The sequence below is a fragment of the Bos javanicus genome, chromosome 15 (assembly GCF_032452875.1).
Source record: "Bos javanicus breed banteng chromosome 15, ARS-OSU_banteng_1.0, whole genome shotgun sequence".
Taxonomy (NCBI): domain Eukaryota; kingdom Metazoa; phylum Chordata; class Mammalia; order Artiodactyla; family Bovidae; genus Bos; species Bos javanicus.
The window spans coordinates 55,193,921-55,215,220 of NC_083882.1; the positions used below are offsets into that span (position 1 = coordinate 55,193,921).

At 47.3% G+C, this 21,300-nt stretch overlaps 1 protein-coding gene across 1 annotated transcript; it reads left to right on the forward strand.

Moving 5' to 3' along the window:
* The first annotated feature begins 9,305 nt into the window (after positions 1-9,305).
* Positions 9,306-20,871, forward strand: LOC133261390 (2-acylglycerol O-acyltransferase 2-like). The gene is made up of 6 exons (XM_061439884.1): positions 9,306-9,396; positions 14,373-14,551; positions 17,446-17,650; positions 17,967-18,141; positions 19,203-19,402; positions 20,659-20,871. Exons 1-6 carry the CDS (start codon positions 9,306-9,308, stop codon positions 20,811-20,813), a joined length of 1,005 nt encoding a protein of 334 aa, XP_061295868.1. The 3' UTR covers positions 20,814-20,871.
* Positions 20,872-21,300: the final 429 nt, after the last annotated feature.

Below are 21,300 nucleotides of genomic sequence, written 5' to 3' on the forward strand. Positions count from 1 at the left end.
TGACCTCTGACCTCAGGTCTGATGCCACTTGAGTTGAGAGCTCCGTGAGTTAGCCCCTACATGCTTTGTAAATTCAGCCTTGAGCTTGACACAAAGGGAGGTCCATAAATGTCAGTTTACCAATGAAAGGATTCTGTTTCAGCCTTATTCTCTTCCTCCACCCTACTCCCCAACTGGGAACACTGGTCAAAGCCTCCCATTTAATCCCAGCCTGGCCCTGCAGCCCTGCTGCCATGGTTCCCCTTCCCACATGGTGGATCCAGTGGGCCACAGAATAGCATATTGCCCCTTCCTCCATGACCAGTCAGCTCCAACTACCATCTCTGCCCTGTTCTGTGGGAGACAAGGGGGAGGCTATGTACAGACACAGGGCAGACTAGGGAGAGAAGGAACATGAGGAGTGAATGGTCAGTGTCTGCAAGCAGGGTAGATGAGGACATGCCTCTGGTGAGAGGTATTCTGGGCCAGTGGTTAGCAACACACATCATAAGGGAGGGGACAGGATGGGAGCATAGGGCCAGTATTGTGAGCCTAACAGCTACGTGCAAAAATAGCTTTTCTTCCAACAGAAGCTAATAACACCAATACGTATGAATGTGGTACATCTCAAGATGCAAATATGCGTCCAAGCCTGACCTAACCCTTATCAGTGACCATGTGCAAGTCACATCCCCTCCAAACCTCACTTTTGTTATCAGAGAAAGAAGCATCACAAAGTGGACCTCGAATCTTAGGAGTGGAATAGAGTTAATGAAATAATTAACCATTCTACATCTTGTGAGGAAGGGTGGGAAAGTGAAAGGCACTCAGTCATGTCCAAATCACTGGGACCCCATGGACTGTAGCCTGTCAGGTTCCTCTGTCCATGGACTTCTCCAGGCCAGAATACTGGAGTGGGTAGCTGTTCCTTCTCCAGGGGATTGTACCAACCCAGGGAATGAACCCAGGTCTCCTCCATTGCTGGTGGATTCTTTACCATCTGAGCCACTAGGGAATGTTGGGGAGCAGGTGTAATTAGAAATCAGGTTGTATATGCTCACAGCATCTCATGATGGCCTGTTCTGACCTGATCAGGTGGGTGCGATAGGTTCCCAAGAGAAGTGGGAATCAAGAGCAATAGGTTTGGGAGCGGGAATGATGGTTTCCACTGGGGAAGACCAAGGAGGTGGCAGGTGGGCACGACCATGAAGGCAAGGCAAGATTCGCCAAGGAGATAAATTTCTGCCCACTGCAATTTTCCATTCTTGGGTAATAAACTACTGCAGACCTTAGTGTCTGAACGCAGGAAGGAGTTACTATGCCTTCACTGTTGTGGGTGGCTGGGTGGTTCTATGAGTTCCTGCACGCTCACCTAGTGTGTTCTGGGACCTGCTGACCTCTTTCCTTAGATACCTCATCTCCTCCGATTGGTCAATGAATGTCACCTCCTTTATCACATCAGCTCCACACCCCTCTCAATCCCAATCCCTTGCCCTCCCAACTCACTCTCCTGATCACAGTCAGTTACTTCTGTTGTGGGCTTGCTTGGGGTGAAAGGCCATGAACACTAATAGATGAATGGACAATTATGTACCCTGGGCACTGGGAGCAACTGAGACTTCCCACTCAGTTCATTTATGAGAAGGCAGGCAACCTGTTCTAGTGTGAGGGGACAAGAGCCTTGATTTGGGCTGGAGGGCCCACTCTCAAGCTCACTCACAAAAATTCTGGCAGAAGGCTTCAGAACTCTGCTTGTGGGCTTGTCAATTACCTGGTAGTTGCCACTCACCAGACTTCTCCAGAGCAAGCCTGTCATGAAGGAGAGACAGAGGGTGAGAGAAAGAGAGTTAGAGAGCACCACACACCGTCTACTACCTAACTTCTGAGTCACTTGCCATCAATTCTACCTTATTCTCTCAGTTGGATTCAAATTTAAGTCCAATGCACACTCAATAGGAGGATGTGACACCTGGAGGTGATGTCACTGGAGGCATCTTGCTGGCATTATCACAGTGATAACCCATGAGCCCTCAGAGACTAGATTAGGCAATTCCAATGCTGTGGGTGCTACTGGAGGCAGTCTGTCTGGAGGACAAAGGCTGAGATGTCCACACAGCAGAGCCCCATGTGGGGCAAAGTTGTGAGCACAGGTCAGAGGTAAGAATCACGGGAATTGTAAGAACCTGGGAATTCTGATCCCAGGCCTGGATGGGACACAGTACAAGGTGACAATCAGACTTAGGGCAGGTGGATGGGGGCTGGGGGATGGGGAGAGACTGGCAGGGCCAGAGGGAAGCAGATCCCCTCATTCACCACAACCTTGAGCCACACGAGGAGGAAGCAGACAGCGTGAACTCGGAGGAGTGCTGTCTAGTGGTGAGCCCACATAGTTATACCCACCCTGGAGTTCATGTGAACAAGGATGTGCTTTAATGTGTTAAGCACTGACACTAGGGTGTTCGTTCTGCAGTCAGCATCCCCATGGGTACAGAGAGCCAGGAGCTGCACAGCAAGGGGCCAACACTACACAGCACCTGCTCCCTGACATCCCTCTGTGTCCCCACACTGCCTGAAGGGACTTGTCCTCATAGGAAGATCTCCCACCAACACACAGGCTGACTCAGACAGTCCAAGGAGCACAGGAGCTGTCAGGTATGGAAGAGAGGCTCAGAGGCCCTCAGGGTTGGGCAGAGCTGGAGTCTCCTGAAATCAGGCTGCTGTTGACCTGGAACAAGTTCTCAGACATCATTACCCACAGGGGACAAAGGACCTGCTGGGGCCTAACCTGGTGACAGTACTGGATGGTAATAAAGTGATAGTTGACAAGGGGTCAGTCAGCACAGATCTGTCAGCAACCACGTGGGCTGGCCAAGCCTCACCCTCTCAGGTGGAATGGACTTTGCTAGGGTCAGAAGATGGGGGAGGTGGGAGTGTGGGAGTTGTGAGAGAGCAAAGGCAGAGAGGAGGGAGCGGTCAGAGCACATGTGGGTGAGATCTCGTGGTAAGAGTCAGGGTCAAAGTGAGGTTTAAGAAATAGGAGGTCAAGGTTTAGGCCTTTGTGCAGCAAACACCTATGGAGATGGGATTGGGCAGTGCAGACAGGGTCCCTGAGAATTACTGCCTTCTGTCTGGAGGAGCTACTGTCCAGTCCAAAGGTTAGGAATTCATCCCCAGGTAGGGAGGAGGCCTCGGAAGTGCTTGAGCTGAAGCATGCCATGGACCAGATAGAAGGGCAGTGGATGCCTCAGGCTAGACTGAGCCTCTGTCTTAGTGACCCACAGCAGGGCAGAGTCAGCTTCCTGAGCAGCTTGCTAGTGAGCACCTACTCTGTGCTCACTCTGGGTGGATGCTGGGCAGGATCTCAGTGTAACTAACAGTGACCTCCTCATACAGATGAGGTTCACAACAGAGGTTAAAGACCTTTCTAGAATCCTGGTCCCATTATGAAACCTGTCTGCCCAGGTGTCCTGCTCTCACCTTGCCTTCTGTGTCCTCAATCTTGGCGGAATTATACACTAAAAACAGCAATGGAATCAGCTGGGTACACGCCCCACCCACCTGACCCCCCTGCTGGCTGCATGTCCCCTCACAACACTTATTCCCTCCCATCTTCACCTATAAATGCTTCATCCATAACTGAGGGTCCAATTAATGCCAGCTCTTCCTCATCTGTTCTTTTTATAAATGTTTGGAAATGGTTTTAAAAGACCTGAGAGGGTTTGTGTCAATCACCAACTAGGTATGGACTTTTTAAAAATTCCATGTCTTCCTCTCACTTCCTACCAGAGAGCTGATCTGAGCGTTTCCTTCTTCTACAAGTTGAATTGGTGCCACGTCTTTCAAGTTACATCCCTATCGAGAGCTTAGATACAAATAGATGGGCAGGAAGATTCCTTCTCTCAGCTATTTTATGAGGGGCCCTGAATCGAACAATAACAGCATCAAGCACTGGTCTTATCAGTTAATATCGGTGCTGCAGGATTAAAGGGGCCACCTCCCTCACAAGGTGTTAAAAATGTCAAATGTTCTTATTGTAGTTACCCTAGATTAGTGGGCCTCCCTTACAACTCAGCTGGTGAAGAATTCACCTGGAATGTGGGAGACATGGGTTCAATCCCTGGGTTGGGAAGATCCCCCGGAGAAGGGAAGGCTACCCACTGCCATATTCCTGCCTGGAGAAGTCCATGGACTGTATAGTCCATGGGGTCACAAAGAGTCCACATTACTGAGCTATTTTCACTTCACTTGATTAGTGGGCAATATTACCTCAACATGTTATGTTAAAGGTTGAGATTTTTATATTATTTCTTTTTTCTAACCTACAATGAACTACTCTGTTTTTAATTGCTTTTGTTGTTGATTTGGTAGTAAGTAGTGTCCAACTCTTTGCGATCCCATGAAGTGTAGCCCAGTAGGCTCTTCTGTCTATGGGATTTCACAGGAAAAATACTGAACTCAGTTGCCATTTTCTTCTCCAGGGGATCTTCCTGACCCAATGTTGATCCCGTGACCCCTGCATTGGCAGGCGGATTCTTTACCACTGAGCTACCAAAGAGGTCCATCCATTTGTAAAATACAATATAAATTACCAAAGAAATGAAGAAAACAAATTGTTCAAATCCAATTTTTAATTATTAGCTTCATACACCTAGAACTGCTTTGCCACATTGCTCTAAGGTTTCTGAGCAGTTACGTCCACCCCTATACCTTGTCTGGAACCAGTAACAGGCAGGTCATGAACAAGGCAGGTCCTCAGACCACACAGGAGCCACACTGCCCCAGGATATAAAGTGCTCCCTGGTTCTTTACTTGTCAGGGGGTTGTGAAGTGAAGGGCAAAGAACCCTGGTGGACGGCTGAGCAGTGTACCTGGGCCAGTAGGGGCCCCCATCTTAGCCCTGATACCCAGTAGGATGAGGAGCTCTGGGAAGGAAAGGACTTGTCTGAAGTCACATAGCTGGGAGGTGGCCAATACAGGACTGGTCTCACTCTCATCCAGGGCTCTTCCAACCTGTCTTGAGGGAGGACCCTGGAAATGACTGCTAGATACACCTTCAAGAAGGAGGGGTGGTCCCAACTGCAGAGTTGCCTGCACAGGGGCACCTGGTCCTAAGATAGAGCCAGGTGGAATGTCAGCTTTGGCCACTGTAGTCCAATTCAGGACTTATTTGAGAACCTATTTTGGTTCAACTTCTCCCTCTGCCTAATTTCACTGTCTTTGCTCAAAATTTTCCAATAGGAGGAATGCAATGAATAAATTGCATTTCACAATTGCATTTAACAATCGTGTTCACAATTCATGATAAGGAAATGGAAATCAATACCATGACCTGATATCACTCTCAGTTCAGTTCAGTTCAATTGCTCAGTAGTGTTCAACTCTTTCCAACCCCATGGACTGCAGTATACCAGGCTTCCCTGTTCATCATCAACTCCTGGAGTTTACTCAAACTCATGTGCATAGAGTCGGTGATGCCACCCAATATCTCATTCTCTGTTGTCCCCTTCTCCTCCTGCCTTCAATCTTTCCCAGCATCAGGGTCTTTTCCAATAAGTCAGTTCTTTGCATCAGGTGGCCAAAGTATTGGAGTTTCAGCTTCAGCATCAGTCCTTCCAATGAATATTCAGGATTGATTACCTTTAGGATGGACTGATTGTATCTCCTTCAGTCCAAGGGACTTTCAAGAGTCTTCTCCAACACCACAGTTCAAAAGCATCAATTCTTTGGTGCTCAGTTCTCTTTACAATCCAACTCTCACATTCATGCATGACTACTGGAAAAACCATAGCTTTGACTAGACAGACTCCTGTTGGCAAACTAATGTCTCTTCTTTATAATATGCTGTCCAGGTAAGTCATAGCTTTTCTTCCACGAAGCAAGTGTCTTTTAATTTCATGGCTACAGTCTCATTCTGCAGTGATTTTGGAGCCCACCAAATAAAGCCTGTCACTATTTCCATTTTTTCCCCCATCTATTTGCCAAGAAGTGATCAGACCGTATGCCATGATCTCAGGTTTTTGAATGTTGAGTTTTAAGCCAACTTTTTCACTCTCTTTCACTTACATCAAGAGGCTCTTTAGTTCTTCACTTTCAGCCATAAGGGTGGTGTCATCTGCATATCTGAGGTTATTACTATTTCTTTCGGCAAACTTGATTCCAGCTTGTGCTTCATCTAGCCCAGGAATTCTCATGATGTACTCTGCATATAAGTTAAACGAGCAGGGTAACAATATACAGCCTTGCCATACTTTCTTGATTTGGAACCAGTCTGTTGTCCCATGTCCAGTTCTAACTGTTGCTTCTTGACCTGCATACAGATTTCTCAGAAGGCAGATCAGATGGTCTGATATTCCCGTCTCTTGAAGAAATTTCCACAGTTTGATGTGATCCACACGGTCAAAGGTTTTGGCATAGTCAGTAAAGCAGAAGTAGATATTTCTCTGGAACTGGTTTTCTTTTTCAATGACCCAATGGACGTTGGCAATTTGATCTATGTTTCCTCTGCCTTTTCTAAATCTAGCTTGAACATCTGGAAGGTCACAGGTCACGTACTGTTGAAGTCTGGCTTGGAGAATTTTGAGTATTACTTTGAGAGCATGTGAGATGAGTGAAATTGTGTGGTGGTTGGAACATTCTTTAGCATTGCCTTTCTTTGGGATGGAATGAAACTGACTTTTCCAGTCCTGTGGCCACTGCTGAGTTTTCCAGATAGCTGGTATATTGAGTGTAGCACTTTCACAGCATCATATTTAAGACTTGTAATAGCTCAATTGGTATTCCGTCACCTCCACTAGCTTTGTTTGTAGTGATGCGTCCTAAGGCCAGGATGTTTGGCTCTAGGTGAGTGATAACACCATCATGATTATCTGAGACATGAAGATCTTTTTTGTACAGTTCATCTGTGTTTTCTTGCCACTTTTTCTTAATATCTTCAGCTTCTGTTAGGTCCATACCATTTCTGTACTTTATACTGCCCAACTTTGATGTAATGATATCACTCTCAGTTCAGTTCAGTTCAGTCGCTCAGTTGTGTCTGACTCTTTGTGACCCCATGAATCACAGCACACCAGGCCTCCCTGTCCATCATCAACTCCCGGAGTTCACTCAGACTCACGTCCATCGAGTCAGTGATGCCATCCAGCCATCTCATCCTCTGTCGTCCCCTTCTCCTCCTGCCCCCAATCCCTCACAGCATCAGAGTCTTTTCCAATGAGTCAACTCTTCTCATGAGCTGGCCAAAGTACTGGAGTTTCAGTTTTAGCATCATTCCTTCCAAAGAAATCCCAGGGCTGATCTCCTTCAGAATGGACTGGTTGGATCTCCTTGCAGTCCAAGGGACTCTCAAGAGTCTTCTCCAACACCGCAGTTCAAAAGCATCAATTCTTTGGCACTCAGCCTTCTTCACAGTCCAACTCTCACATCCATACATGACCACAGGAAAAACCATAGCCTTGACTAGATGAACCTTTGTTGGCAAAGTAATGTCTCTGCTTTTGAATATGCTATCTAGGTTGGTCAAAACTTTCCTTCCAAGGAGTAAGCATCTTTTAATTTCATGGCTGCAATCACCATCTGCAGTGATTTTGGAGCCCAGAAAAGTAAAGTCTGACACTGTTTCCACTGTTTCCCCATCTATTTGCCATGAAGTGATGGGACCTGATGCCATGATCTTCGTTTTCTGAATGCTGAGCTTTAAGCCAACTTTTTCACTCCCCACTTTCACTTTCATCAAGAGGCTTTTTAGTTCCTCTTCACTTCTGTCTGACTACACAGAGGCCCAGAGAAGATGTGTATCTGGACACTGCATATATTCTGTTCAAAGTCTACATTGGTGCTACAGTTTTGTGCAAAGCCTGGCACTACTGCCCTTTAGCTTGTGCAATCACATTCCCAGCAGTCCCTCTGGCTTATGAGTCTGTGGGAGGAATAAGGGCACAGGGACAGAGACCAGTGAGAATGTTGTCATCTCAGTCCATCAAAGTGGCTGGCTGTGGTGGTGGAAAGCAGCTTTCCATCGCAAAAGATATTTAAATCAACAAAAGAATAGAGCATGAACTTGATGAAATGATATTTAACGACTTGTAAACATTTTCACGTGTACTCACTACCATCAGGAAAGCACTGTAACCACAATAAAATTTCCAAGGCACCTAGGCCATCAGCCATGAAAGGGAGAGTCATAAGCACTGGATGACCAAGATATTCCCTGTGTGACCACTTTGCAAAGCTCTGTGGCTATGTGGAGACTGTAGCCTGGGCAGGTAAGGGGAAGTTAAGTTCAGTTTTAGACAGGCTGTGATGGAGGTGCCAAGCAGACTGTGAGTGAGGATGTCAAGTACCCACTTACATAGTCAAATCTGGAGCTTGTGGGGAAGTCAGGGCTAGAGATACAGTTTGGAAGTGTTCGTCCTGAAGACAGATTCCATGGCAATGAGCCTGGAGGAGGTCTCTGAGGCGGGGAGGATGGAAAGAAGAGAGAAGGTCCAAGGACTGAGGGGACAAAAGGGCCCTGAAACACTTAGCCCGGTGAAGGATAAGAGACTCTGTGGAGACCCAGAGGTAGACGGAGGGGCAGGAGGGAAACCAGGAGAGCGTGGTGTCCACAGATCAAGTGGTTTCAAGGAGGAGGGAAGAAACAGTTGTGTCTGAGGCTGCTGAGAGGTCAAAATGAGAGCTGAGAATTGATCACTGGATTCAGCAGTGTGGAGGCCAGTGGTGAACTTGTCAAGGGCAGTTCCATGGAACAGTGGCATCTGAAGTCTGGAAGAGAGAGGACAGAATGGAGGAGAGGGCATGGGAATCAGACGGCTCTTCTGTGAGTTTTGCTGTTCAGGCAAGCTGAGGAAAAGGTGGCCAGAGAGGAGATAGATAGTGGGGCCTGGAGATATTTATATGGGAGCTCATAATTCCTATTTGTAAAGGGGAACCGTGGACCTGGCAGGTGAACGGAGATAATTACTGCAGCCAAATAGTTGTGTAAGTGTAAAGAGTGCAGGCTTGCCCTATACTTGCTGCTTCAATTGCCTAGTAATGGGCAAGATTTGAGCAAAGGTGATCTGGCAGATAATGTATTGCCTGAAGAGTCCACTGCACTTCTCTTTCTCTGTAGTAAGTTTAATGAGGCCAGGTGATTTTGAATATTTCACCTAGGATACTGCTCCCTGCCAGGGTAGATGCAATGAGATTCTACAGCTGGCTGGAAATCCACCCACAGTCTCCCGCACTCCCACAAATGCTTAACAAGCTCTGGCAGCAACAAAAACCAGCAGGTGTCTCAGACCACAGCAGAGCTCAGAGAAGCCTCCAGAGGAAGCAGAGGAATCAGCATGGTGGAGTTTGCACCTTTGTCTGTGCCACTGGAACGCAGACTGCAGACCTTCGCGGTCCTGCAGTTGATCTTCTCTTACTTGGTGCTGTGTAAGGAAAGCTGAGATGGATTTGGGAGGCCATGGGCACCTGCTGCTTTGGGTGTACATGGTTCATTGATGGGGGAAAGATACAGGTCCTAAGGTGGATGCTGAGCTCAGTGCCTGGGGATCACCTGGGATAAGGGACATCTTGCTCACGTGGCCTGAGGGAGATTTGCCAACGGGAGTGTGTCTGACTGTCTGCCCACCTCAGCTCAGCCTGGGACCTGGGAGTTCCCAGAGGAGGACAGAGAGTCAAGTAACCTTGGGCCTGGAGCTAGAAGGATTGCAGCTGAGAAAAGGCATCCAGACCCTCTGATGCCAGGAACAGTAGCTTGTACCTTGACCCTTATCTCAAGGACAAATGGGATCCCCAGGAGAACTTTAGGTACAGGAGTGACAAAGTCCAATCTATGGGAGACAAGCTGTAATTTTCGGATCTTCTGTGTTGGGGTGTTGGGGGAGACAGATGACAGGGAGCAGCTGTTAGCAAATCAGATTGGGTCTGCTTGTGGGAAGAAGCGGTAAACACAGTAACGCTCCTATACGGACACTGGGTTGTGATGAAAAAAGTGTAGGCTTCATTACAGGAGCCAGTCAAGGAGTCCAGAGAGTTAAGGCTCAAAATGCCTGAGAACTCTTTGATTACCAGGGAACGGTGTCTAAAGACTGGGTGAACTAGAGATGCTGGGTGCATGATCAACTCCTAGAGAATCGTCTGATTGCTTGGTGGTGAGGTAACTTGGAGTCACCATCACCAGCCTTCTGGTTTTCCCTGGTCTGAGGTCTATGGGCTGGTGAGCAACTTCTTCCACCTGCTGGGAGTTCACTATCTGCAAAACCGCTCAATGATGAGTCTCAATATTATCTATGGTTCTTGGGAACAAACTAAAAATCTTTGAATTTGTGGAATGGTTAAATGTTATTTATTTTCTTGATTGGGACTGTTTTCTTTCTCTGTTTATGATTTCTCTTTATAACTTTATTTTTGAAATTTGGTGAAGGCTTAGGAAGCTGAGGATTTTCTACAAATAAGAGGTAGGCAGAGGACATGAGGGATCTTTTCCAGGGAGGCTGCATAGGTCTTGCTTAATTACAAGGTCACAATCTACATCAGATGTCACCTCATAGACCCATGATTGAAAACTAGCCCCCTGATTGTTTTTGTGTTTGTATAGCCCATGAGCGAAGTATGGCTTTTGCATTTTAAATGATTTTGTGCCTATGCAATATCCTCCACATTGCCTCTTGAGCCCCAGTGTCTGAAATGCTTACAATTTGCCTCTTTAAAAGATTACTTCTCCTGGTCTAGGGAAGCTGGCAGTGGGTGGAGAGAAGGGGCTCTTTTCCAAACATATTAGGAGATGAATCTACGAGGCAGAATGTACAGGCCATCAGGAAAGTAAGTTTTCCCAGGAGGCGAGTAAATATTGCACATATGAGCAGATGGTTCATGCTGGCCTAGCGCAGTTCTTTGGGGAGGGGCAAAGATGTGGCCAGAAAGGTCAACTGCGACCTGTTACTCAGGACTCAGGCCCCAGCAACAAGTACTTTCCAGTGGGCTACTTGTTTAATCTGTTTCTTTCCTGTTCTCTAGAATTCACACACTCACGCAGGAAGGTAAGCTCCTTTCAGATAGTTGGTCTTGTTCTCATCTGCATCTCCATCTCCTAGAAGAGTTGATGTTGCTAAATGCTTGTTGAATGAATGAATGTTGGGATCATGATATGGACATGATAGTAGAATTGAAACCACCACTCATCCCACTAGCTTTCTGTGTGAGGTTAGCCCACCTCAACACCCTCTTTGGGTCTCAGTAAAGTGGGGTTTTGCATCTTTTCTTCTTGGTGTTATGAGGGGAAAGGTGTTTTCTTTCTTTAGGGGCTGAAAATGCACCCAGGTTAGGATTTTGCCTGCTGACAGTACTTAAAGGAGAGGCCAGAGTGAGGGAGATGTTTAGATTGGCGGGGTGGGGGTGGGGGGTGGTGTCTTTCTGATCAAGTAGAAATGCCCACATTTTAAAATTCTTTCTTGTGTATGAAAAACAAATGCATGCTATTTTAACACATCGAAACAAAATGTGTGTTCTAAAAGTCAAAGATTTCCCCCAAATCCTACCCTACAATGAACTGCCATTAACAGCTAGGTTATATTCTCTTGACCTGAATGGAAGTTCTAATTTCATGGGTACAGAGGTTCAGTTTACGAAGATGAAGAGTTCTGAGATGAAGGTTGATATAGTTACACAACAATGTGAATTAATTTAATTACACCAAATTGACTCTCAAAAATCATTTCATGTATATTTCCAGGAGGGGGATTTCTGGGTCCTATTGTGTTTTAATAGTTTTATAAGAAATCTCTATACTGTTCTCCATAAGGCCTCTTTCATGAGCCCATAATTTGGAAGGAGAGAATCTCCCCAATGTTCATAATAGCACATTTACAATAGCTAGGACATGGAAGACACCTAAATATCCATTATAGTAATGCATAAAGAAGATGCCATAATACAGGCAATGGAATATTACTCGGTCATAAAAAGGAACATATGAACGTCATTTTCAGTAACATGTATGAACCTAGAGATTGTCAAACTGAGTGAAGATAGCCAAAGAAAGACAAATATCACATGATATCACTTATATGCAGAATCAAAAAGAGGTACAGATTTAGTTATTTACAAAACAGAAGTAGAAAAAAACATGTGGTTACCAGGGGATAGGGGGAAAGGATAAATTGGGAGATTTAGATTCACAACACTACTGTATATATAATAGATAACAATAAGAATCTGCTGTAAGCACAGGGATCTCTACTCAGTGCTCTGTAATGATCTGTATAGGAAAGGAATAAATTAAAAAAAAAAAAACAGAGTCAATATGTGTATGAGTTTAACAGGTTTACTTTCCTATACGACTGAAACTAATACAACATGTAAATAAACTATACTCTAAAAAGCAGAGACATTACTTTTCCAACAAAGGTCCATCTAGTCAAGGCTATAGTTTTTCCAGTGGTCATGTATGGATGTTCGAGTTGGACCATGAAGAAAGCTGAGAACCAAAGAAATGATGCTTTTGAACTGTGGTGTTGGAGAAGACTCTTGAGAGTCCCTTGGACTGCAAGGAGATCCAACCAGTCCATCCTAAAGGAGATCAGTCCTGGGTGTTCATTGGAAGGACTGATGCTGAAGCTGAAACTCCAGTACTTTGGCCACCTCATGCGAGGAGCTGACTCATTGGAAAAGATTCTGATGCTGGGAGGAATTGGAGGCAGGAGGAGAAGGGGACAACAGAGGATGAGATGGCTGGATGGCATCACTGACTCGATGGACATGAGTTTGAGTGAACTCCAGGAGTTGGTGATGGGCAGGGAGGTCTGGTGTGCTGCGATTCATGGGGTCACAAAGAGTCGGACACGACTGAAAGACTGAACTGAACTGAACTGAATGAAAACTTAAAAAAAATAATGAACTACCAAAGAGTCATTTCGATGACTAGTATATGGTAAACATATTTTACCATCATTAATATTGAAAGGACAAAACAAAGTGCTCCAAACAAACCCTGAAGCCAGCACCAGGAGGGCAGGAATTCCTGTCCGTTGTTCACGGCTTAACCACCAGCACCTGACAGGTTGGAGGTGCTCTGAAGAAAGCAAGCCTCTGTGAGCCCCAAACTATTTTGATTTATGCATTTTGCTAGTACTCAGACTGGGCTTCCCTAGTGCCTCAGCAGTAAAGAAACTGTCTGCAATGCAGGAGCCACAGGAGATGCTGGTTTGATCCCAGGGTCTGGAAGATACTCTAGAGGAGAGCATGGCAACTAACTCCAGTATTCTTGCCCAGAGAATCCCATGGACAGTGGAGCCTGGAGGGCTACAATCCACAGGGTTGCAAAGAGTCAGACACGACTGAAGCAACTTAGCACCCACGAATGCACTATTCAGACTGGGTCAAAAGTCCCCTCCTCCAGGAAGTTGGACATGAATGATAGTCCTGGTTTACCCTACTTTCAAGTAGACTACAGGTGTGGAATGGACTTCTTTATGAGTATGAGCAAAAGGTGTTCAGTGGAGGGAGTGGAATGGAGAGGACACAATATTCTCTAACAGTGAGGCTCAATTAGCATCAGATTAAAGACAGTCCCAAAGACCACCGTCAGTGGTTTTGACCTGAGTCAAAACCAGGATTAGCCTCTGAAGGGACTCAGAATCATAAGTCTAGGAGGAATTGCTCACTGGGGCTGTCTCTAGCCCTGGTGCAGTCCTGATGAACAGACCAGGCATGAGTTGCCCTCTTCCTCCCTCCTTCCTTCAGCAGGACAGAGCCTGGCAGCAAAGGAAAGAGCTCAGTAAAACTAAAGAACTTGGGAGTTGTATCAGCTGAGTGGCTTAGTGTAGCTGGAACATGAGGTGCATGTGATGAGTGAGACTGGAACAAGAGAGGGTTTGGGCCACCAGTGGAGAGCTTGAGCTCAGGCTGAGCTGCTTGAGCTGACCGTCAAAGTTATGAGAAGTCATGGGGGGACTTTAACTAAAGGGGGAATGTAGTGGGATTTATCTATGGAAAGATGGGCTGGGGGTAGACAGGAAGTGGGCTGGGTAGAGAGAATACCTTTTCTCTGGGGTTCTAAATATTGAGTACTGGAAAGAGTTCACCCAGTCACATCTCCGTTAGGCCTTTATTGAGCACCTGGTGACTACAGAGAGAAAAGGAGGTGGAGGGGGAAGACTCAAATGAATAAGCGATCTGGTGCAGTGGGACAATGCGAGTTTGAAATTAGGCCAATTGGTTTCAAATCCAGGCTCTCAATGTGACACTGGTGGTGTTGACAGCATTCTCTCCTCCTCGAAACCTTGGGAAGCTGGTCTCTTCCTCCTGGGAGAAGGGCTGGAATGGACAGTGTTGCTAGAGCTGGGTATATGGGGAGAGCTCGTTCCTTCATACCTCTGACCACTAATGGTTCCTGCTTCCCTTCCCAGACTTGGTCTGCTACATAGTCTTCATTGGCCTCCTGTTCACAAGATTCTGGATGATCAGTATCCTGTATGCGATCTGGTGGTACCTGGATCGAGCCACACCACGGCGGGGGGGCAGGCAGAGTGCTCTCCTAAGAGGTGCGACCATATGGAAGTACCTGAAGGACTATTTCCCCATCTCGGTGAGTAAGGGGCTGACTAGGGAGTGGTCAGGACCATCGTCCCCACGTGTCCATGTGGAAGTGTGACTCTGTGTGCAGTGAGCAGAATACTGGGCTGGGAGACAGGTGATGGGCTGTCATCACTATGTGGCTAGAGGAAGAGTCAGTTTCTGTCTGATAATGGTTGTCCGACTTCAGTGAGGTGAGGCGATTATGAGGACTGATGAATGAACAGGATTTGAGGAACCTTGTAGGCCATGTAGTGAGGCACACTTATGTATCTGACAGGTGTAAATCCCTCAACAGTCTAAGTTTGGTGTGAAGGAATCTGTAATGAAAACAAGCTTTCAGAGCATCTGGCTGACACTTTATCAGATGATGATACTGATACCCTGATAGGGAAGAAGGTGTGAGTGAGGATACAGAGCAGGTTCTTTTACTGCTTTTAAAGTGTGTGCATTGGCTCTGAGAATAGAAACAGAGCAGAGAGCCCTCAGGGTGTATCCTGCCCCTGTGTATTTGATATGTTATGTGTCCTTGGACAGAGCTTTGCTCATTCGGAATCTCAGTTTCCCCAGGGATCCTCTAAACAGTCCAGTTCCTCCTCTTCTGTCTATCTCTTAATCTCTGATCTCTGGCTTATGGTACCTCGTGTCCATTTTGTACACTGGACCCTGGACCCAGGGATTAGTCCTTAGGGATGCAGGCCCCTGAACTTTAGTGAACTGACTTTTGCTCCATTCCTGAATCCCAGACAGGCTAAACCCTTGGATGTAAGCGGTTGTGATGGTTAATTATCTAGTGGGGACAGGAAGAGGAAGGCAATGTGGACACAGAGAGGTGCCAGGCAGGGACAGGTGGCCCTCTCTGGACACAGGAGAGAAGAGTGTATACAGTGACACCTCTAGGAGTGGACATCATAGGTTGTAATACGGGTCTGCAACGTGTCAGTTGTGTGACCTTAGGTGAGTTACACATGCTCTCTGAGCTTCAGTTTCTTCATGTGTAAAGTGGAGATGCTGCCACATACGTCACTGGGTTGTGTGGATTCCATGAGACATCAGGTGATCCTGGGGTTTCTGAGGACAGCATCTGGCTCTCCTGTCACCCCTGGAACTGCTGTCTTTTGCACATCTGGCAGAAAAACTCTGCTGAGCATCTCTGTGCCGGTCTTATCTGTGTCTGCTCTGTCCCTCCGGTATCAAGGTTTCTCCTCCAGAGTATTTCTTGCATAGGACACTATTGACATTGTGGGAAACATATTTGTAGAAATTTCATGAGCACAGGGTTCAGGACTGTAGGCCCCTGCAGTCCGCTGGCAACAACAGATGCAGACGGCGGGCAGTACTACCGAGTGGCTAGCAGAGGGAGAGATGACACGCACTTTCACCTCCCTGTCCTGAACTGTCCCTCAGTCCTGGACTGAGGCCTGCAAGAGGCGCTGTGGCTCACAGAGTCTGGACTCTTGTCACCTCCCAGGACAACTTCCAAGTCATCCACACACCTTAACAGAGCAGGCCCTGCAGGGATCTTCGGTGGCCGTGGATAGGGGGTTCAGGGAGTCTCTACTGGAAACAAGAGTACAGCCTTAGAGTTGTCGGGTGTTTTGTTCTGAGGCCTTACTGAAGATTGTATTCAGAGATAGCCTCTCAGAAATCTCTGAGGAGCTGTTCTAAAAGGGAAGGGAGAAGTCAGTACTTATGGGGCTTTGTTGGAAAAAACAAAACCAAACTAGCCATGTAGCTAAACATCAAAAGATTACTGCCAGTCAAAAAGCAGACGTTTCCAGTTAATGATTTTCATGCTTTTCTACATATGGGGAGATACAAAATCTGGGCTCACTGCAGTATTTCCTATGATGTGCATCCTCACTCTCTGTGACCAGTATCCTGTTTTCCTCCATCCTGAATTCCTTTTAAGGCCCATTGTCAGTTGCAGCTGCAGTGGTTGCTGACTTGAAGGCAGGCAAGCAACATTCCTTGTGCTAATAATTCTGCTGGGGTACTCCACTCACAGTCCTTTGCACTGTGATTCTATGAGCTAGAGCCTAATGGTAGAGTTTCTAGAGAATTGAGGAGACTAATCTGAGCACTGGAGCTTTCTAAATGCATCTTATGGGCTTCCTAAAGAGGTATTGGTGGAGAATCAGGCAGTGTTCCCGGAGGACAATTGATTCCCCCTCATCCTGAAGATCATTTCAGGAGCAGGGTTTCTGTGTAATATATCACTATCCAGGAACAGCAGTGTCTACACAGGCCAAGCCCTGAGCAGAGGTGCAGTGCTGTGGGCAGGCTGTGACCTGGTGTTAGGAAGTGCTGCAGACTTGGCAGGACACCTCCCTGACCCCTCTCCACCCACACCTGCAGGCATCACTAGAGACTTCATGGGCCTCCTCCCAACCTCTACCTTCAGCATCCTGGGGTCTCTTACACTGAGTCACAGGGACTCAGCAGTCCAGTTCTTTACCCGGGACAGAACTCTAGATACCACAAATCTGGGTGAGAGGCTCACTCCCTCCCATGATGACTCCTTCATTCTGGTCAGGCTCTGCCTGGCACAAGGTCTGCCTTCACATGGGACAATGGCTTGTCTCCAGTCTTCTTCCCAGGAGTCCTACCTCTGCCTTGGGCACGGTTCTTCCTTCCCAAGCAGGCGGCACTGGCGTCATCCATTCGTGGCACTGTGTTCTCCGTCTCCATTCCATGGTCTCCCTGAGTATCTCCTCTGCTTCATGCTTGCACCAGGGACAAGGACCCTCAGACAGGCCATCTCACCACAGGACACTCAATGGGGTGTGATGGCACTGGGCACAGGGGGCACATAGAAGGTCAGCACAGAAACTCAGCAGGGAGATCGGAGTGGGGTTTGGAGGGGAGTGGGTGCAGCCCTGATTCACCAGGTTGCTGTCCCTGCAGCTGGTCAAGACTGCCGAACTGGACCCCTCCCGAAACTACCTCGCTGGCTTCCACCCTCATGGGGTCCTCGCCACTGGAGCTTTTGCCAACCTGTGCACGGAGGGCACTGGCTTCTCCTCTGTTTTCCCAGGCATCCGCTCACATCTGATGTTGATGTACTGCTGTTTCTGGGTCCCTGTCTTCAGGGATTACGCCATGTCTGCAGGTGAATTTTTCCTCTCTTTCTATCCCAGGACGATAGGGGCTCAAGACATGAGGAGGGATTTTTAAGGAGGACGGCCAATTGTTCTGTACTTCTTTCAAATGAATGTGTAGTAGACAAGGAGATGAGACCCAAGGAAGCATTACCTGCAGCTCTGTGCTCAGTGGTGACCTCGGGGGGATATTGGGAAAAGGGGTAGTGATCAGTGCCGGTCATCAGGGCACTCCCAGCTGGGGAGTGGGGGATAGCCCAAGTCACATACTCCCGAACCATGCTTGCCCCCTTCACAATGTACGTGACCGCTTTCCTCTCTCCCCAGGGCTGGTCTCATCAGATGAGGAGAGTGCTGTTCAAATTCTGAGCAGGAAAAGAGGCGGCAACCTGCTGTCCATCGTTGTTGGGGGTGTCCAGGAGTCACTGACTGCCAGGCCTGGAGCCTACAAGCTGGTGCTGCGGAACCGCAAGGGCTTCATCAGGCTCGCCCTGACGCACGGGTATTGGGAAGAGGGCTCTGGGTTCAACTGGAGATTGGCAAGGATTGTAGTTTAGAGGGAAGACTGCAGAGGCAAATGCAGATCCTATTTTGGCTGGCAGGGTCTCCTTTCATTAATAATGAAGATTGTATGTTGGTGATAGATGCACTGTCTCAGGCCCACATACCCAGAGATTCTAGAAGGAAGATTTTGTAACTAAAGAGATTACATCTCAAAGGTCATATTGCTGAAACCTTGCATTACATCAGAGATCTAGGAACTCTGGGAGAATGGAGCTTGGGACATAACTTAAAGCTATTCTCCTATCTTTAAACATATGTGAAGAATACAAAGCTAGCTGGAAGAGATTTTCCCAGAATGTCTGCAGATGTTTTATATCTGGAAGGACTCTCAACAGTACTCTGGTTTGTCTTATGATCCTGTAACCAGAAAGGGTTAATCTTGAATTTGTGCTGGACCTGCTTTTGTGACTTTAATCATCTGCAACTTTTGTTAATGTAGGAAGGCATAATGAATGAGCTGCCTAAGGAAGATAACCTGAGTTGCCCTCCTGTAAAGGATGTAAGGAAGTGAAACTCTCACATTCTCCTGCCTGAGGCTCCTCATTCTAGGGGGCATTTGCAAGGATCAAATAGTCTGTTTAGTTAGTTTCCTCACCTATATCCCAATCTATGATCCATAAAGAACTTGGCAACCTGGCCCTTTAGCATGGTTATTTGGAGGCACTAGCCTGCCATCTTCTTGGTCAGCCACTCCAAATAAAGTCCCTTCCTCGTCCCAACACTTTGTCTAAGATTCACTAGCCTATCTTGTGACAAGCAGAGCGAGCATGGACTCAGTAACAATCCAAGTGCCAGTCCTTGACCCTGAGAAGAGCCATGACCTGCTTGAAGTTATAAAAGAAGCCCTGGCAGGTCTAGGAGACACCCGAGGCCTCCTATTTTTGTCCCAGGGCTCTGTCCTCTGTTCCAGTTCCTGCTCACTAGGTCCCTTCAGGAAGCTAGGTGACCAGCTTGTGCCTTCTTGCCCCTCCACACACCCTCTCTCCTGTCTCCCTCTAGGGCAGATCTGGTGCCGATCTTCTCCTTTGGGGAGAATGACATCTATGACCAGGTTGAGAACTCTCCTGGCACCTGGGTGCGGTGGTTCCAGGACCGACTTCACAAGAGCACTAAATGCTCCATCCCGCTCTTCTATGGCCGTGGAGTCTTCCAGTACAGCTTTGGTCTTATGCCCTACCGCCGACCCATCACCACTGTGGGTGAGCCTAGACCCGGGCTGGGAGGGGAAGGGCTATTGTGTAAGAGGCCTGGGCTTGTGCAGCAAGGAGACCTGGACATAGAGCAGTACACCCTTGACTTTGTGGAGCACAAGTTCTAGAGTGTGAAACAGACACACAGGCAAGTAACCCTATGAAAGGCAGTCCAGAATGAGAAGAGTAACAGGGGCACAACGGCCAGTAGCCTCTACTGATCACTGTGCCCCTGCCTGTGTCAGGCACTGCACTGGCTCCTTACATGCAGCGGCTTAGTCTTCCCAACAACTTGTGAGGAGGGACTCTCATCCCCATTTTATTGATTGCAAACACAGACCCACAGAAGATAAATCACTTCCAAGAGATCAGCCTGCCCTTGGTAACAAAGTTGAGGTTTGATAAGGGTATTTGACTTTTTATTATGCAGGAGAAGGAGGGTATAATTCTGACCACAGGGTCTAATGACAGTAATTGGAAAAAGTGGATACAAGGCCTTTGCAGTTCTGTTAGAATTGTGTGTAAAGTAGCAATCAGCAGTCTTTGAAGGAGAGCCAGAGGGATTTCCTTGTAAATAATGGGCATGGTATTCCATAGACTTAGCACCATCTTTCAACTATTTGCTTTCTTCTTGAATTCCAACTAGTTCCCAATGGCAGTACTAATAGAGCTGTTCATCTCCACTCACCCAGTCATTTCTTTGTCGAGTACAGGCAACCCCCTCTACCAAATTCCCTTCGTGTTGTGTGGTGCATATTCATGAATGTTTATAGTGCTGCTACCACTAGAGCATTCCCAAGAGAAGACACGGCAGCTGCTTTCTGATCCACCTTCTCCCATAGATACAAGCTCTTCCAGTCATGGCATCTGAGAATCCCAGATTCAACTTTCCCTGAGGCTAAGCGCACATCCCCAGTGTTTACTGGTACTGATTTTTCCTGGCTATGTGACCTTGAACAAGCTATTTAACCTTTCTGGGCCTCATTTCCTCAGGAGTCAAACAGGAATAATACCAGGTTATATCCCCATAGGATTATTAGGATAACATAAGAGATAATGCATGCAAATGCCAGCTGGCTGTATTGTTGATATATCAGAATCTTGAAGTTGACCCAACATCTTAGAAGCTGTAACACAAAATAGAATTGAAAGGGAGTGAGTTAGAGTGCTTACCTGCTCAGATGACCATTCTAGTGGGAACACCAAGATCCCTGCACCTTCAGTGGTTCCTACTCTGTATCACCACTCACCTCTGTGTCTTGCAGTGGGGAAACCCATCGAGGTGCAGAAGACACCTCATCCCTCCCAGGAGGAGGTGGACAGGCTTCACCAGCGCTACATAAAGGAGCTGGAAAATCTCTTCGAAGCCCACAAGCTCAAGTACAACGTCCCCAAAGACCAACACTTGGAGATCTGCTGAGCACCTCCCCAGAAGAGGGGCTCCTCCAAAAGGCAGGGCTGGCATTAGGGAAGATGGAGGGAGGTGCTGGAGTTTACGTGAACAAAAATATGGTTTAATGTGTTAAGCACTGATACTGGAGTGTTTGTTAAACAGTCAGCATCCCCATGAATAGAGAGAGCCAGGAGCTGCACAGCAAGGGTCCCACACTACACAGCACCTGCTCCCTGACATCCCTCTGTGTCCCCACACTGCCTGAAGGGACTTGCCCTTGTGAGAAGATCTCCCACCAACATACAGGCTGACTCAGACAGCCTGAGGAGCACAGGAGCTGTCAGGTATAGTAGAGAGACTCAGCGGCCCTCAGGATTGGGCAGAGCTGGAGTCTCCTCCTAAAAGCAGGCTGCTGTTGACCTGGAACAAGTTCTCAGACATCATTACCCACAGGGGACAAAGGACCTGCTGGGGCCTAACCTGGTGACAGTACTGGATGGTAATGAAATGATAG

What these genes read in the sequence shown, in the direction of transcription:
- LOC133261390 (XM_061439884.1), top strand. Translation starts at nt 9,306, where the DNA reads ATGGTGGAGTTTGCACCTTTGTCTGTGCCACTGGAACGCAGACTGCAG. An exon ending in GGATTACGCCATGTCTGCAG is followed by an intron (nt 17,651 to 17,966) that starts GTGAATTTTTCC and finishes CTCTCTCCCCAG; the next exon opens with GGCTGGTCTCATCAGATGAG. An exon ending in AGGCTCGCCCTGACGCACGG is followed by an intron (nt 18,142 to 19,202) that starts GTATTGGGAAGA and finishes GTCTCCCTCTAG; the next exon opens with GGCAGATCTGGTGCCGATCT.